The following is a 16,669-nucleotide window of genomic DNA, read 5'->3' on the forward strand; positions in this document are numbered from 1 at the left end:
CAAAACAGACCTGACTGTGAGTCGTTAATTATGGTTTATATGTCGCATCCTGAGGCAGGAAAGTTAACATGCACTTTGGATTTATATCTTCAATGATAAAAGGCTATATCATGTCTCTTTTCTATGTTTTTGTTAAAAGAGCTATTTTTCTTTTTGATAGCCTACAAAAAACAAACTATATTAACTATATTTTCTTCATTCAACAATATAAAAGCTTAATCTTAAGCGTATCCTAGTTAAATACATTAAATTGTGACCTTTCTGTACCTTAAAGGTGCATTCTGTAGTTTTGGGGAAAACATTTTAATCAGAAGAGAAAGGCTGACTGATTTTTATGCCTAAACAAACTAAATAAACAAACTCTCTTTGTTTTCATGACTGTATAAACTGAATAAACAAACTGACCTTAAAGGACAACCCAGTTTCATACCACTTTACTTTGCTTATATGTGGCGGACCCTGCCACCTTTCTAGCTTCAAACAGTGTTCTGGGGACCTTATTTTCCCTTAAGAACAGCTTGTTTATTTACTTATATTTCTGAGTTTGTATTATTACCTCATTAATACTCTAAATAATAACTTTCTGACTTTGAATCTCTCCTCCAAAACTACATAGTGCCCCTTTAATGTAATTCCTCTCACATTACCCGTCCATTTTATGTTGTTTTTTGTTTGTTGCTGCAAATGTGCCCTATTCTAATGATAATTACATTTGTATAATAACTTAAATCATTTATATTTATTTCTAAATTACAGCTGTATTATTATTCAGTCCTGCAGTCTGGACCAGAAGCCTGTTTATGTAAATACTTTGGCAAACAATTCAAAACACAAGTTGAACTTTAGCCACACCTTGTCAGAAATCACGTGGGATGTGACGTTAACAACCTATATAAACGTTATCACGCGAGATTTCAGGTCTTCTTGCGCTCTCTCGTTAGCAGGAGGACGGACCTGTACCAGGAAGCTTTAACATGCCGGTTTCATGTATTATAATGCATATATGTCTGAATATGGAGTTTACTGCAGATGAGCCGCCGTGAACAGGTAACTATTTAATCAGTAGTTCACGAGACTTGAGTGTGTGGAAGTCTGGAGGAGGTTTTATACGAACTATGCTAACTTAGTAGCTTTTAGCTAGGAGGCTAACACGTGCAAGATGACCATGCTGGGCAAAAGTTAGAAATTGGATTTTAAGAAGGTGCTTTTTGAAAACCATTGAATATGCATTACATTAAAGCACGTATAGAACCATTACTTTAAGTTAAAATGTCAATTTGTTTCCTGTAATGTTAACTTAAGGGAAGGACAGATAGGAAACGTGGCCTGCCTTTGGTAAGCATGTCTTTGATCACAGATCTAATCCTTAATTTATTTTCACAGGAGCTATGGCGGATGTGGAATGAGGCTCATCTTCCTGCCAACAAAGGCTTCATCATAATGAAAGGTAAGCCTGATAAGTGGTGTAATGTCTTTCACTTCAGTGTCTCTGCAGTGCATATATGATGAGTTTGTTATCCCTGTCTGAAAAAATGTGTGGAAATCAATGGTATCTGACCTGCTGCATACTGAAGTGTGTGATCACATGCTGCTGATTGCATATCACTAATGAAATGTGTTGTTGCAGGTTCATGGCTCGTCTGTCCCACTTGAGATCGACAGCCACATGGAGAAGGACGGGAGTATGGTGACAAGGTTTGTACAATCCTGCTTCTTAACCACGTTGCCATTGATTCAGTGATGAAAACTGCTGCATAGGAAGTGCCGTCTGATGCGATAACTGACGATGGAAATAGCTGTTCTGAGAAATCTTTTCACACCTTTTTATCTTGGGTGGGTATAATGTGAAGACTTGATAATTTAGATATAAAATGTCTCCCTACAGGTCTCAAGATCTGCAAAGCGAGATCATAAGACGACACATGGACGCTGAGAGGAGTTGAACAGGTAAATGCCGCAAGACTGACACTTGATGATTAAAGTCAAGCCAGTGATGATAAAAGTTATCCCTGTCTGAACTACAGTGTGGAGTTATGGTAACCTGAGGCTTGACTGCAGAATAGCTTTTGCTGACTCTTAATAGTGTCTATTACTTTACTGTAAAACTCCTAATCTCCCTTTTCTTTACCTTACAGATGAAACCCACCAGGAAGTGGACATATTACCAGCATGAGACTGATCGAGAAGTCTGCACCACAATTTAATTAAATGCATTTTATTTTATGTAAACTAGAAAACCACAGTTGATCTTTAAAAAAATGTTTAATTAAATGAATAGATGTGGGATAAAATTCAAGTGTCCAGCACGTGAAATGTAACATGACTCCTACTGGGAGCACCCAGCATGTGCTGGTCAATCTGTGTTGAAAGACGATCTGTAAGATTTCTTCTTCAAATTGTCCAAGAAAATCTGCTCTTCCTGGAGGTATTCACGGTCCTGTGTGCAGGAGAAGAAAGTAATTAGAAACGGAAAAGAAAAAATGTTTGAAGACATGTTGGGTTGACAATAAAAGTGTTCTGTATTAACTAACTTGTGCTCATTTGTGGTAAGAAATCTGAAGTCAGACAGGTAATTTATTGTACAGTTACCCGTCATCAGTTGAAATGGTTTGTTAGTCTATTTAGGGCCGATTACTCAGATGTCATGAAACTGTTAAAATGCATTAAACATGAGTCACTGGTTGTATAATGTATCTACTAAAGTCAATACATTCACTGCAATACCTAGTTGTGTTCTATGCAGTGAACATTACTAATCTGGACATACTACTTAATAACATGCCTCTTGCTTGAAATTTAAAGTGAAAGTATGGCATTCGGACACAGCTAATGAACTCATCTGTGGCGCAATCCAAATGTTCAGGCCAGGTGCGTTCATGGGCAGTCCAAACTGACAAGCCACAAGTGGCCTCAAGCAGACTTTCTGTAGATTTCTGCTTGGTGTGCAAACTTAACTGGACTTAAGTACCCACAATTCACTGTAATACAGTCTTGACGTCAAAGAACTTGACTGTGTAAAACAATTTTATTAAAACCTTACTTGAATCCTGTAGGCCATAAATAATATTCTCCCACATCACAAAAAAACATGTAGAGGTATACACTATATTTTATTTTTGTAGTCTTTAGGCCTGTTGATTAATGGCTTGTATTAGCCTTGCAGTGTCACAACCTTGCATCCTGACAACACGTCACACTGTACGACTACAGTCGACATTTGGATTCAGCGTGTCTTTGCTCCCTTGATGACTCAGTCAATGTGACGCATCTTATGCTGAGTGGAGGATTGTGGGTCAGAATGAGTCAAAGTCTTTTTTTTGTGTGGCACACTGAATTTGAAACTCTGTTGGGGCATACTAAATAGTTTTCTGGTAGACCAAATAGCATGGTCGTATTGGTATTAGAGCACAGCCATGAAGTCACACGTAGTTATAATGTGACTTGGACCTCCTAAACCTTCAGCATGCAGTGTGTCTTCACTGGTTACCTTTTCTCCAGTGTACCTCCACAGAGCCAGACTAGCCTGAAGAGCCATGGACTGAGAGTTGGCAAATGAAGCAGCAGGGGGAACATTCAGGGTTGATGTCAGCTCAGGGTTTGGCACAAATGAACCTGCATCTACAGAAAAAAATATCAAAACCTTTTTATTTTTGTAATATTGAATAGGATTATTATGTATGAGAGATTGTTTAACATACTTTGAATAACCAGAATTGACCTGACCTGGTAAAATGGGTGGAATCATGTGTGCTAAAGAGGAAATTGGAGGGTCCTGTCTCAGCTGCTCTGTCTCCTTCTGCAGATGACTTAACCGCATTCGCTCCTGTAATAACAAATGTTAAATTAAGACCACAGTTACTGTTAATTTGTTGTTCATAGTTTTTGCAAAGAAGAAGCTTGTGACACACACGTACCTGAAGGATCCGCTGTTCCTGCTGCCTCAGCCGCTCTATCTGCGTATGGATATTAGCTAGCCTCGCCGCGTGCTCAGCCTCAACGCGTTTTGCCTCCTGCAGCGCTCGTTCTCCTTCCTCGTGTTTCTCTGCAGCAAGCTGCGAACAACAAAGCGTGGTCGATTAATAAATATTGTTTACTTAACTCTAGGTTAGGGAGTCTGTGTGGTTTTGAATTTACCTTACTAAAGGCCTCCACCTCTTGGGCTCGTGTCTTGAGTCTCAAGGCCGTGCTGCTGATTCTCTCTTTCTCTCTGTCCAGTTCTTCTCTTAGTCTTTCCAGAGTCTCTCTCTCCTGTTTCACAGCCATCTCCTTTTGTTTCAGCTCTGCAGTATGAAGCTTAAGGTCAGCTTGTTCCTACAAAAGAAACAGAGAAAAATACATTTAATGTGTCTTTGAGGGTCCTATGTGTCTCGGAGAAGACTGTCAAAAACTGACTTAATGAATGTGTCCCATCGTATTTAGTGGTTCAAACAAAATCACAATATCAATTAAAAAAAATATATCTACTTGTGTAACATAATAGTATTGAGGATGTGCCTCTTTTGTCTTTGGTGAAGCTCACCTGTGCCAGACTGATGATGGAGCCCTCTCTCTTCTCCAACAGACTGCTGACCTCCCGCTCAGCCCTCTCGTGCCTCTGCTTCTCCATGGCGTGGAAGTGGGCCCAATCAGCTGCAAGCTTCCTCCTCTCCTCTGCGCAATGCTGCATCACTGTCTTCTGCTCCTCTAGTAACGCGCTCTGATGGAAAAGAGAGACAGACAGTAAGGTGGAACACTTGTCCACCACCAGCACTGACATGTGGATTGTCATCAGCCTCACCTTAGCCCTTTCCAGCTCCTCTCTTTCAATGTTGATCTGCATGCTGAGGGAACGCCGCTCTTCCTCCAGGCCTCTTTGGGTAGACTCTGCCTTGGCCTGCTCTGCTGTCATCTTCCAGCGTTCCTGAGGTGTACATAAAAAAAATCAGTCTTTGAGGGGAAAAGCATCAGTTTTTATTTCAAATGTCTATTTTTAAAGCCTAATTTTCCCCGACCTTCTCAAGCTGTCTCTGCTGCTCACTGAGCTGAGTGTCCATCTTGGAAATGATTTCCTTGAGGTAAGCTCTCTCCTCCGCCATGGCCTTCTGCTGCTGGGCCAGACGGTCCTGCATCACTGACACATTAGAGAACGACCTTAACCCACTTGCAATGTGATACCAAACTACAGCAGGCTATTAGGCAGCTTGTATCTTGACCTATTTGTACAAAGTGTGTGCATGTGTCTGTGTGAAGTACTTCGAAGCTGCTCATCTCTGTGCCGTGCCCCCTGCTCAAGGCCATGAGCTGAGTGTTCATGTGTGCTCTCCACCCGAGAAGAAAGCTCTCCAAGCCGAGAGGTAAACTGCTCCATCTGCTCAATCACCACTGTTAGAGACCTGGACACAGAAACACAGACATACTGGTAAAATCTCTGAAATTCTGACCAAGATTTGTAGGGAGATCTGGTTGGATAAAGAAAATTAGCAATGAAAAAGAATAATTCTGTGTAGTATGGACTTATCAGCACATATCAAGTGTATAAGTACTAGTATGACTGTAAATGGGACTGGTGTCCTTGGATAACTTCTTACCTGGTCTGAGATGTTGCGCTTGTAACTGCATCAATCTCCTCATCCTTTAATTTCTTCAGTCTCTTGACCTGATCCTCATGGTCTTTCTTCATTTCTAAGATAGATTTCCTTGACAGCAAAGTAGGACAAATATTTGGTCATCTGAGGTCTTTTTTCAATGTAATCATAACACATTTTATGCTCATTCTGGGACTTCAATTAGTTATTTGCCAAGTTATCTGAATAATTTATTGAGTAAAATCCTTTTTACAGTCAAGGACGCGTATTTAGACATCAATGGATTCTGGGTATTACTCAGTTTCCTCCAGATAACTCAGTAAACTCGCCTCTTGAGTCAGACTCCTGATGTAAGTAAACATTAAGCTGCATTAAATTATATGCAGATTAAAGGTGCAATATGCAAGAAGTAGCCACCTGTCGAATTCATACTCAAAATAGGGGCCAGCATTTCACCAGAGATACCGCCCTTGCTGCTAACTGTAGGTGCCATTAGGTAGTTAGCTCAGTAAGCAGTGCAGTTAGCAGTCCGAATGGTGAGCATGGAGCTGGCTTATTTACAGTAATGTTCATTAACATGTGCTTTCCCTGAGAAATAAACGTGATAAATAAAATTAAATAAAGTACAAACTTAAGAGCATTTTTATAAATGAGGCCCTTGGCTTGTATATTTTTTGTTAAGGTTTTTTGTTTCTTCTTGTTTTTAGTCTTTTGTATATATTTTATTTAAATTACACCTTTTCAGTAAGTACATGTAATTATAATTGTTCAATAAATGTCACGATTCAGTAAACATGATTGCTATTGTTATAGAATCAGTCTATCACTATAGTAAAGTTGTACCTCTGGAGGTCTCTGAGTCTCTCCACCTCGCGGTCTCTGTCCTGCTGGGTCTGTGCCAGTTTGCGCTGGTACTGAGCCTGCAGCTCCGAGCGTTCCTGCTCGGCCGATCGTGTTACTGCGGCCAGCCGTTCCATTAGGTCTTCACACTCCTGCCGCGTTTGTGTCTCCCTCTGGGCCGCCGATTCCTCGAGCAGCTTCACGCGAGCCCTGGACGTGCACAGAACAGTATGTCTTAAGAACACACACGCACATAAGCTGCCTGAAGTGCAGGAAATACTGCATAATGTATGTTAAACATGTACACAGGAAGTACACATTTGCATGACAGAGTGGGTGTGTGTGTGTGTCTAACTACTTGTGTGCGTTCTCCACGATTTCCATGTCCTGTTTATGCCGCTGCTGGACATTCTCGAGCAACATTTGGCTTTGGTCTCGCTCCAGCTGCAGAGTCTTCACCTGGACAATGACACATAGGAGGGTCAGATTGCGCAAGTATATGGAGTGAAGCTTATTTTTCCCAGAACCCAAAGACTCTTCATTCACTTTCATAAATGAGAGAGAAAAGCATCAAATCCTCATTTAAAAAGCTGGAACCAGCAAATGTTTGACATTTTGCTCAAAAAATGACTTTCCATCAATTTTCTTTCTGATCGACTTATTGTTGCAGCTCTATTATTCAATCCATACAAAGACATACATACAGACATATGGCTCTCATGTTCCGCTACAACATACCTGTCCCTCCAGCTGGATGATGCGAGCCTGTAAAGCTTGATAATCTACGGGTTGCTGCTCTTTCTCTTTCAGTCTCTGCAGGACGCCTGCATCCATGACGCCCCCTAGACCCAGCAACTGAGACTGCATCATCTGTAAGAGAAGAGTGAGCAAGTCAAGAACAAACCAGCTGATAAATGACACGTTGAATATATCTGCGAGTTGAGACTTTTATATTCCTAACCTGTTGCTGTAGAAGCAGCTGCTGCAGACTGTCTGCTGACAGTGTCACCTGTTCAGAAGACATGGAAGGGATTAAAGATGACATATGATCTCCCACATCATGATAACCTGATTATAGAGAAGCATGATTACCTGTTGTTGGACAGCAGTTGATGTATTCTGTATTTGGTTTTGTTGTGGAACTGCTGGAAAGAAAACAACTGTGAGAAACAGCCATATTCACGATGTATCTAAAATGACTTCTGATTTCCCCAAGTCTACCTACTCCAAATGGAGCCAGGCACCATAGCAGACACAGGGTTGAGCAACGGCAGCTGTTGCAAGGTTTCATCTGAGACCTGACCGGGCCCTCGCAGCACCTTGGATCCCCTTTCGGACGGTAGGTGGTGCGGTTGGGACTGAAGCTGAGGTTGGGTGTGGCTAATGCTAGCAGCAGAGACTGGCAGGGGACCAGAAGCTTGAGGAGGGTTATCTGAGGGATGAAATGAACCAGGAGTTTGTTCGAGGTCTACTTGAGCATGGAGAGAGGTCAGTGAGGAGGGTGTTGAGGTGGAGGGGAGGTAAGGCTGGGTGGTAGGTGTATACTTAGCAACTATAGAGGGGGATTGTGGTGGGGTTGATAGGAAAGTAGGAATGGTATCTGTATAAGAGGAGCAGAATGTAATTATTTTGCATTTCACCTCCTCGTCACCACTCTGTAGTCTAAGATAAATACCTTGCGTGGTCTTCTTCTCTCTGACAGGAGTGGAGTGAGCAGTGGGGCTCGGCTGTCCAAGAAAAGTGCCACTGCACAAAACAAAAAGAGGATGAAACAAAGGAGCAAAATAGTCACTCGTGGTTTTAACGGATTTAAACAATAAAAACATATCTTACCTTGTTTCCTTGACAGATGTAAGAGTGTCCTCTCTGCCCCTGGGAGCCTGTGATGTGACTTGTTTACTGAAAAGAAGAGTGAGTTACCGTTCAGTGCTGAGAAACAAGCTTCTCCTGTCATTGTGTGCTGTTTGACTTCCACACATAGTTCGTACAGCTTTTTAAGAACTTTTTAAGCACGTTCAAGGTACCTACATCAAACATTTCCAGACTGTTGAAGCCGTTATCATTGCTTCTAAATTGTTACAAATGTATTTGTAACCTTGAAAACATAACAAAATTAAACATTTTCCAAACTTTCAAGCCACTGTACCTTACAATAGACTCCAGATCCACTTCTTCTCCCAGGCCTAAAGACTCTTCCTGCTTGGATGTTCTCGCCTCGGAGTTTGACACCGACAGAGCCTTCTTCCTGCTCAGTGCTCCTGATAACCAGTCATCATCCTCCTCCTCTTTTTTCTGGCTTTTAGAAACCTCAGGCTTGGTTTGTTTGGTGATATTATCAGTTGGAGCTCGGGTGTCTGCTGCCATTTTAGCAGCAGATGTGGCGTGGCTACCGGTCAGAGAGGGTCTTCTCTCTGAAGCAGGAGAGGAGGGAGCCTTTGGAGACTCTGTCGCAGCCTTGGTTTCTTTGGCATCAAAATCTAGAAAGGTTTGGTCGTCGTCTGTCTTGAGGCCTAACCAGTCAGCTGAGTTTCGGTGTCGAAGGGTGGTGGGGGTGGAGGGTTTAGGCTTCTTCTCTGGGGAACTTACATCCTCAGTAGAAAATCTGATGATTAGGAAAAAGTGTTAAGTTTAACACGGTAAAGCCTACTGCAAAGAATCGAGATTGAACTACACACACCTGACAGACTGTCTGCGGGACTGGCGCCCTTCAGGCGTGGATACCAGCGTGGGCTGATAGGAGCCAAATGTGAGGTCATCTTCTAAAAGTGAGTCTGATGAATGGGAACAAAATTAGCCTAAAATGTTTCGGTCTTTAAAAACTCTATGCCAAGGCAGAAGGCCGAGGTGCTCTTCTACCTTTCACAACGGGGGTCTTCCCTTGTTGCTGCTTCTCTAAAGACTGAGGCTGGTCCTTCCTCTCACCGGTCGGAGGTCGCTCCAGAAGACGGGGTGACGTCAAACTCTCCAGAATCTCATCTAGTCTGGTCCGAGCTCTCTGAGGGCCCTCACCCCTGAGGTTGCACACGACAAAGAAAAAAGGGGACAGAGAAATGGTGTGGTGTTAAGATGCAAAAGAAGTCAGGGAGAGTTGGCCATTTTAACATAAACAGGCAAAGTGAAGACAAAACAAAGAACAGAACATGCCAGGTGCTGAAAGATGTTGCTTTGTAATACATTGTCAAAGTTTGGCTTTGTTTTTAGCTGCACCCCAGAGCCCACAGCACTAGAGCAGTAATTATTTATCATTTGAGCACTATAAATAAAGACAACAATAAGAGAGAGACGGTAAGAGTGAAAACAGAGCTGTTACCTTTCCTTGTTGGACCAAAGCGCGGTCTCTTTTTTCTTGGCATTGTTTTTATCGCTGTCAAATCCGAGTGCATCCATTAGGTCGTCCTTATCATCATCAAACGTAACATCACCTCGATTCTTCGCCGCCTTAGCTGGCGAACAAAAAATATACACATGCGTATCACGCATAAGTGTTTGTTTGATTTCACGGAAAAAGATGCAAAATAAAGAATTGAGGCTCACGCGTTTCAGTCTTTAGGATAGGAGATGATGCAGGAGATGGTGCAGATTTGACAGGTTTTGCCCGCTGGATGCTTGGTTTAGCCTCAGGCTTGGGTTCATCTGGAAGCAAGTCATCAAGCAGATCAGCCAGGGGGTCGTCTGGATCTGCAGCATTAATAAGATTCTTTATATACTGCTTCTGGACAACAGACTGTAAAGCAGTGAATGACAAAGAGACATTGTATATGGAGAGACACAGTTCACAAAAATTGTACACACACACACACACACACACACACACACACACACACGCTCATATTAATTAAATTATATATCATTTATAATGAGTTTTAACTGAGCATACACTGTTTGTTTATACACTGAGTTACCAGTTTAGTAGGTACACCTGTTTACCTGTACCAATACAATACTTGGGGTGGTGCTGCGTTGGATTGCATTCATTGAGAGGCCTTTTTTACATACTGTCTCCCTCATGTATGTAAACGGGGTGGACAATGAAGGGTGACTGGCACCATTTCTAACTGCTTTCACTTCTCCATTATAGACTAAATGAATGAATGAATAAATTCAAGCTTTGTCCTGTGTTGCTCTTAGCTGTTACTATGACAGTGGTGCCAAAAACAACACCACTTGGAAACGTTAGGGGGTAAAAGTCGTCTGTTTCCACTTTAATGTACACATAAACACACACATATTGATACAATTTGCACGGAAATGTATCATTTTCTTAGTCAAATGTTGCTTTTATGAAAAGCAAGCATTTTTTACTAATATCAACAAAGCCAGTTACCTGTTCCACCTAAGATGCATTTAACATAAGATTGCGTTCACCCAGTGAAAATGCCACTGGAATAGTTAGGCACGTTTCCTACAGATTTTTTGGTACATTGAATATCGTTTTCAATAAATATTAGTTGTTAAATTTTATTTGGTGAGTTGTTGTTATGTTTTGTAGGAAAATGTGCAATGTCCATTATGCACAACATCAAGTGCCACACACATTAAAGAATGTGATTAATGGTTTAAAATGGCTCTTACAACACACACAATAATTTATGGACAATATCTAACCTTACGGATTAAATTGTGCTCAATTTTGACTGTTTTATGACTGTTTTCTTAATTTTAAACTAGTCAATTAGTGTAAGTTTAAACTTCCATTAAAATTAATCGTTAGGAACATCCCCACTGCAGATTTGTACATTTGTGTGGTATTTCTGTGTTGTATTTAGTGCACTTGTCCTGTTCAAACTACTCACACACACCCACGGAAACTACAAACTGATACGATTCCACCACGGGTAAAAGGTCAAACACATATCTTTACAAATGTACCTTTAATGTGAGATGTCTGAACAAGACCTTCATCATCATCACCACTATCTACATTAATGCAGCAGTTTGAGAAAAACAAAACAACGCTGTAAAGTCAGTTAACAACTGTTGAAAAGCACAGCATCAGAGATGGATGGGACAGGAGGCTCACTCACCAGAGAAAGTGAACTTCTTGTAGTTATGTGCAGTAGACGAAGGTGCAGAGTTCGGTTTCTTCCCTGCTTTGGTGCGTTCATCTGAGTGAAGAGAGGGCAGGCACGGCTCTCTTTAGTTGCTGTTATTAATGTAAACCTCAAAGCTGGTAATAATGAGAAAAATGATTTATGCAAGTGCACTTGGCATTGAATTACCTGCTCCCTCCAGTTTTCCATCACTTTCTAATGTGGAAGAGTGTTTCTTTGGCCCTTCATTACCAAACAGATTTGTTTGTGCAGGAGCTGAACTAGGCTTTTTCTTTGGAGCAAAAAGGTCAGCATCCATATCATCTATGTCCTGAACAAGATAAAGAGAAAAACAACAGGCATTGTGAGTGGACCTGGGACTATTTACAGACAATTACAAAGCTGAACTCAGTGTGTGCATTTCCATGGATTATAAAGGCCTACCTTCATATTCTTCAGGATGTCATTGGGATCTGCTGCTGAGACATCTGAGTCCTTGGACAAAATAGAAAATATTAATAAAGACACAAAATTATTATACATGCATCCATATGCCCCTTTTGAAATTGTCGGCCACATACCTCAGCATCCCCACCATCCTTCTTTACCTCTTCTGCTAGCATACTGAAGATGTTATCAGTGGCAGAAGAGCTGGAAAAGAAGAAAAAAATGATGTAACTCACAAACAGCATGGGTTATAATTTATAATTAATGGTATGTAACACTTGATTTCCTCCAACTTACCGATTCAGTGGTCCACCGCGAGTTGCTCTCCCCCTGACAGGCTGTTCTGGTGAGTAAATTGTTCATAACATTATTATAACGCACAAAACTTTCACAGTTATACAACACCACAAAGATAACGATAATATTGTTTGGTTAAAAAAATGGCAGAACTGCTCACTTACTTGTATCTTCAAATAAGCTGTCAAGCAAATCGTCATCTCTGAAAGAACCTTGGGAAACCATGAAGGCACACACGTTACATGTGAGATACAGATACTTCAACTTATTCACTTTGAGTAGTAGGGATAGACTGATTATCGGCCTTTAGTGATTGCTGTCAGATTGCGAATAGAATAAGATCATTTAAAATGTGCTACTTTGGCTCTGATGCAGCATACTTGCACAATGTCCAGCCCACACAGCTGATTGGTAACATGTCACAATTAATAGCCTATAAACACTGAATTATCTGAATCTGCAAAGTAACTAGTAAATAAGAGCATCAAATAAATGTAGTGGAGATGATGTATAAAGTAGCAGAAAATACTCAGGTAAAGAACCTGGAAATTTTACTTAATAACAGTGACACAAAGAGTTTTATTTTTTACAGAAAATGAATATCGGTCCCAAATATCTGTTGTTGTTTTTTGTCTCCTTGATTTCTAATAATCATTATTGGTATCGGCCCTGAAAAAGGCATATCAATTGACCCCTATTATGTAGCCTTGATCTCTATTTACATACTTTCCATTCAGATTATACTGACACTGTTATTCTGTATTACAATCATTTTGTAGCTTCACTACTTTAAAGTTCTTGGTTGTAATTTTATTTGTACAACTGTTACATTGCTCCATCATTTCTCTGCACTGATTCAGGGATCATCCACATGATTTCTGGCTCTACAGACAGAGCATCGATGAGCTATATCAGTAAAATGATATAGCACAAACCTATGTAGCATAGCTTTAAAAAAAACACTTGAGGAACTTACTTTTTGATGGCCTGCCCTTCTGCGTTGTAGCCTGTAGATAACAGAGAAACATAATGAGCTGCTGTGTTTCACAGGGTCATGCCTTAGCTTTTCCAAGAATCATTTTTACACTATTAAATAGTGAAAATGCCGATATTATTCCACTCACCATGTTGAATCTATCCTTTTAGCGTTTAATTCGAGAGGAGCTAGCTAGCTAACCTAGCTAACAAATCAGATTAGGCGTCTCCTGTCTCCATTGGTAACCACTGTGTTACACCAGTCAGCATGCAGCTAATACACATAACGCATGATCGTCTTAACGGTTGCATGTATACATATCGCATTGTTTCATGCTTTAATACAGTCGTGCTCAGTCACGACGGATATCTTAATAAATAAGCCTGTTAACTCGAGATAAATCAACATTGAAGCGAACTACACCGCCGCTGCACACTAACCTCACATAGCCTACATGGACAAGGCTGTTCGTTAGCTAAAAATGACCAATTACGCTCAGTCAGTCGTCTGAAACAAACTTTATGAATTAAAGTTTGGCTTTGAGATGCACATGAAGCAAAACTCGTGTCAGAAGCATCTATTTTTGAGATATTAACTCTAGCGGCGACGTTACCAACCGGCGCGAGACAGACGTTTCCTGTTTACAGTTCGCATTGCATTGTGGGTAGAGTAGTTTTTAACGTTCACCATATGGAAACACGTTTTCAGATAAGACTTTTTGATTTGTGCTGCGTTTAAATCATGAAATTGCACGTTTCGGACTTCCTTGGACATCTTTGCCTGCTTGTCACTTTGCGAAATAAAAATTTGGAAAGAGTTTTACCAGCAGGTGGCACCAGAGCTTAAAGGAACAGTCAAAGCAAATTAGATGGAGCAAAACTGAAGAGCTGAATAATTGATCTTCTTCAGCCTATGTTTAATTCAGTGAGGTGGAGGCCAGATGTTGCTCTTAATCAGTGCAATGATAACTCCTGTAAGCACATTGCTCAAACTTTGTTTTTTAACAGTCTTACTTCCTCTGCTTCCCAATGTCACAAAAGCAGACTAGGTGGGATAGGATGCCAAAATGACTAGATTTTTTAAATTTTATTTTATTTTATTTTCTTTTATCACTATGTGAAAACAGTTTGTTCAAGGAATCAATCTCCGTTTAAAACATCTGGCCCGTGCATGAGAGAGTATTTTGTTTACTTGTGGCTGTGGGGAGTCATTTACATCTGTAAACATCCTCTTTGACCACAAATTTCATTAATTAATAGATAAACCAGCACCAAATGTCTGATGGACTTTACCTGCTCATTGATGTACATGCGAGTGATGTAGTGATGGGTTCATCTTTCTTGTGTGTCTTCTGTAGATAACTATGATGAAGGTTTTGTTGTTTGAGTTCATTGAAGACTGTAAAGCAGGTAATCTACCCCTTTATTCAATCAGGGCATAAATTGCTGAAAGATATAGCTTTTATAAATTGAAAATTGTTTTTGAAGTAAATATTCTGGCAGAAATTGCTGTACTACATTTGATGGAGAATGTACTGTAATGACAACCTACATTTCATTACATTTGGAATATTTATTTTACTCCTTGTAGTCAAAAGACATTGCTTACAGCACAGAGTGACGATAATAACTTGGTGTTGAGCACTAAATTAGAGAAGGTGTGACTTCTGGTGTGTGAATGCTGAGCGGAAATCAACAAACAGCATTATGATGTAGCTGTTCTTATTCTTAAGGTGTGTGAAGACTGAGTGGAGGGCAGTGGATAAGGCCTCTGTGGATCTGTTGGTTCTGAGTGCCATACTGGTGAGGGTCCAGGCTGGCAGGGATGTTGTCTTTGATGTGCTGGAGAATTTTGATTCCACGTTAATAATTTTTTCTGTTTGCAGAAATTAAACTACACATACTAACTCAAATAAATCAACAATGCTATGGCTGAACTTGGACTCCTGCTTCATCTATGGGTCCCTCAACGACACACAAACGACACACAAATGCATTTCATTGCTTTATTTAATCAGTGGGTTTTTCCTGTGAGATCAACATAAACCTTTAAGGGATTCGTAGAATGGCCATATACGATACAATACGACTTCAACCCCTATTTCAGAAGAAATTAGGTCACTTATAGAAGATCTTACGAGAAGATCCTATCCTCATACATAAATCAAATCATTTTAAAAGCAAGCAAAACAGAAAATCAAAGAAATAATCATGGCTAGGTTTTATGTGGAGGCACAGAACATGTTCTATCACTTTAAAACCCTTTTCACATCTGTTCTGAAACAGAAAACAACCTTGTTAATTCAGCTTTTATGATGAAAACGCAGCATTTGTTCGGCTACATCTTCTTGGAATTAAGTCGGTTGCTGTTTCCTGGCTCAGTAATGAGAGCATATGCAGGACACATACAGGCCTCATTGTTTTTCAAGCCCACATTTTTTTTTTTTTTTTTTTTAAATCCCGGTGGGAGTCTTGGCGTGAGCTGTCAAGTGCACATGAATCAGAATCTGATCAATGAGAGAAAACAACAAAGAGATAAAGGGAAGTTCCTCCTGTAGTATCCAGGGAAAGAAGCCTTGATAGCAGATGCTGCTGAAAAAAACAAACAAATTGTGGTTTGTTGATTTCAAAGTTGTTTAGGAAACACGCATTTGTCGCCTTTTTTTCCCTGACAAGTTATTCTATAAGACATTTGTTCTCCGGTTGATTTAAAGTCAATTATTGCAAATGAAGCTCACCTGATGCTCACCATACTTGAGTTGATGGCCAACTCTGATCTTAGTTCATGTCTGCATGGGAGGAGGAGCACAACGGGAGACAAAGCAAACATGCAAACTCATGAATGATGAAGGGAAATATGAATCACTCTGACTCAGCTGAATGCACTTGCCTCCATAAAAATAAGATCAGATAACAAGAGGAAGATAACACATCAAAGGCCGTGATCTGCAGGTACAATAGTAACTTAGTTTATTACTTTGAGATCTTTCACAGCTGAACTCTACCATGTGGTTGTAGGGAGGTAATGTATTTATAAAAACCCTCTGAAGAGATGATGGATTGTTGTTTTGCCTCTGAATCATTTAGTATTAGCAGTGTAGCAGTGAATACTTAAAAGCTAAATGTGGGGCAGGCGTCTTAGCTCTTCATGCATCTGTGCCTCTGTAACATGCTCCACTGCTCCACTTTCTCCCCTTGTCTGGAGCCTCTTCTGTAAACCTGCCTTAACACAATGACACACACACAACATGAACACCTCTTCCACATCACTGTCAGTGTCTCTAAGTCTGTTTGGATGTTCTCATGTCTCTTTTTCGCTCACCGTGATCCTCAGTTTTGGTGATTAAATGTGGGTCTTTTTTATAGGTGAAGCACAAAGTTTATATTCTTAAAACTGTACAACACCCATTTAACATTGTGTATGAATGTCTGTCTACTTATTTTGCTCCAATCGCCAGAATACATGTTGGCAATGGATATTTCTGATAACCATAGATATGCTGAAACTTTACATTT

At 40.4% G+C, this 16,669-nt stretch overlaps 1 protein-coding gene, 1 long non-coding RNA gene and 2 other non-coding genes across 7 annotated transcripts; 3 read left to right on the forward strand and 1 right to left on the reverse strand.

Moving 5' to 3' along the window:
- Window positions 1–949: 949 nt before the first annotated feature.
- LOC141020269 (uncharacterized) lies at window positions 950–2,526 on the forward strand. The gene is made up of 5 exons (XR_012180806.1): window positions 950–1,047; window positions 1,384–1,447; window positions 1,628–1,695; window positions 1,886–1,947; window positions 2,136–2,526. It is a non-coding gene; the product is annotated as an uncharacterized lncRNA (long non-coding RNA).
- Window positions 1,734–1,807, forward strand: LOC141020281 (small nucleolar RNA SNORD49). Its single transcript, XR_012180809.1, has one exon. It is a non-coding gene; the product is annotated as a small nucleolar RNA SNORD49 (small nucleolar RNA).
- Window positions 1,983–2,052, forward strand: LOC141020280 (small nucleolar RNA R38). Its single transcript, XR_012180808.1, has one exon. It is a non-coding gene; the product is annotated as a small nucleolar RNA R38 (small nucleolar RNA).
- On the reverse strand, window positions 2,244–13,685 carry LOC141020266 (fas-binding factor 1 homolog). 4 transcript variants are annotated; one of them, XM_073495362.1, is made up of 31 exons: window positions 13,303–13,685; window positions 13,155–13,185; window positions 12,343–12,390; window positions 12,179–12,224; window positions 12,016–12,085; window positions 11,879–11,929; window positions 11,624–11,765; window positions 11,429–11,509; window positions 9,939–10,082; window positions 9,715–9,847; window positions 9,261–9,415; window positions 9,082–9,175; window positions 8,551–9,006; window positions 8,238–8,303; window positions 8,080–8,150; window positions 7,630–7,836; window positions 7,497–7,549; window positions 7,366–7,413; window positions 7,143–7,274; window positions 6,763–6,863; window positions 6,408–6,614; window positions 5,568–5,675; window positions 5,233–5,372; window positions 4,992–5,110; window positions 4,778–4,900; window positions 4,520–4,696; window positions 4,135–4,311; window positions 3,915–4,052; window positions 3,724–3,823; window positions 3,488–3,618; window positions 2,244–2,437 (listed from the first exon to the last, which is right to left on the reverse strand). In XM_073495362.1, exons 1-31 carry the CDS (start codon window positions 13,303–13,305, stop codon window positions 2,354–2,356), a joined length of 3,636 nt encoding a protein of 1,211 aa, XP_073351463.1. In that variant the 5' UTR covers window positions 13,306–13,685; the 3' UTR covers window positions 2,244–2,353. The 4 variants fall into 4 exon arrangements, with proteins under 4 accessions (XP_073351463.1, XP_073351462.1, XP_073351461.1 ...); XM_073495361.1 differs by lacking the exon at window positions 2,244–2,437 and having other exon boundaries at window positions 3,299–3,618; window positions 12,179–12,219; XM_073495360.1 differs by lacking the exon at window positions 2,244–2,437 and having other exon boundaries at window positions 3,299–3,618; window positions 7,497–7,546.
- Window positions 13,686–16,669: the final 2,984 nt, after the last annotated feature.

The sequence above is a fragment of the Pagrus major genome, chromosome 23 (assembly GCF_040436345.1).
Source record: "Pagrus major chromosome 23, Pma_NU_1.0".
Taxonomy (NCBI): Eukaryota; Metazoa; Chordata; class Actinopteri; order Spariformes; family Sparidae; genus Pagrus; species Pagrus major.

Coding starts and splice junctions, on each gene's coding strand:
- LOC141020266 (XM_073495359.1), bottom strand. Junction 12,225..12,342: donor CAGCTTATTTGAAGATACAA/GTAAGTGAGCAG, acceptor TTTACTCACCAG/AACAGCCTGTCAGGGGGAGA. Junction 6,864..7,142: donor TCATCCAGCTGGAGGGACAG/GTATGTTGTAGC, acceptor GTCATTGTCCAG/GTGAAGACTCTGCAGCTGGA.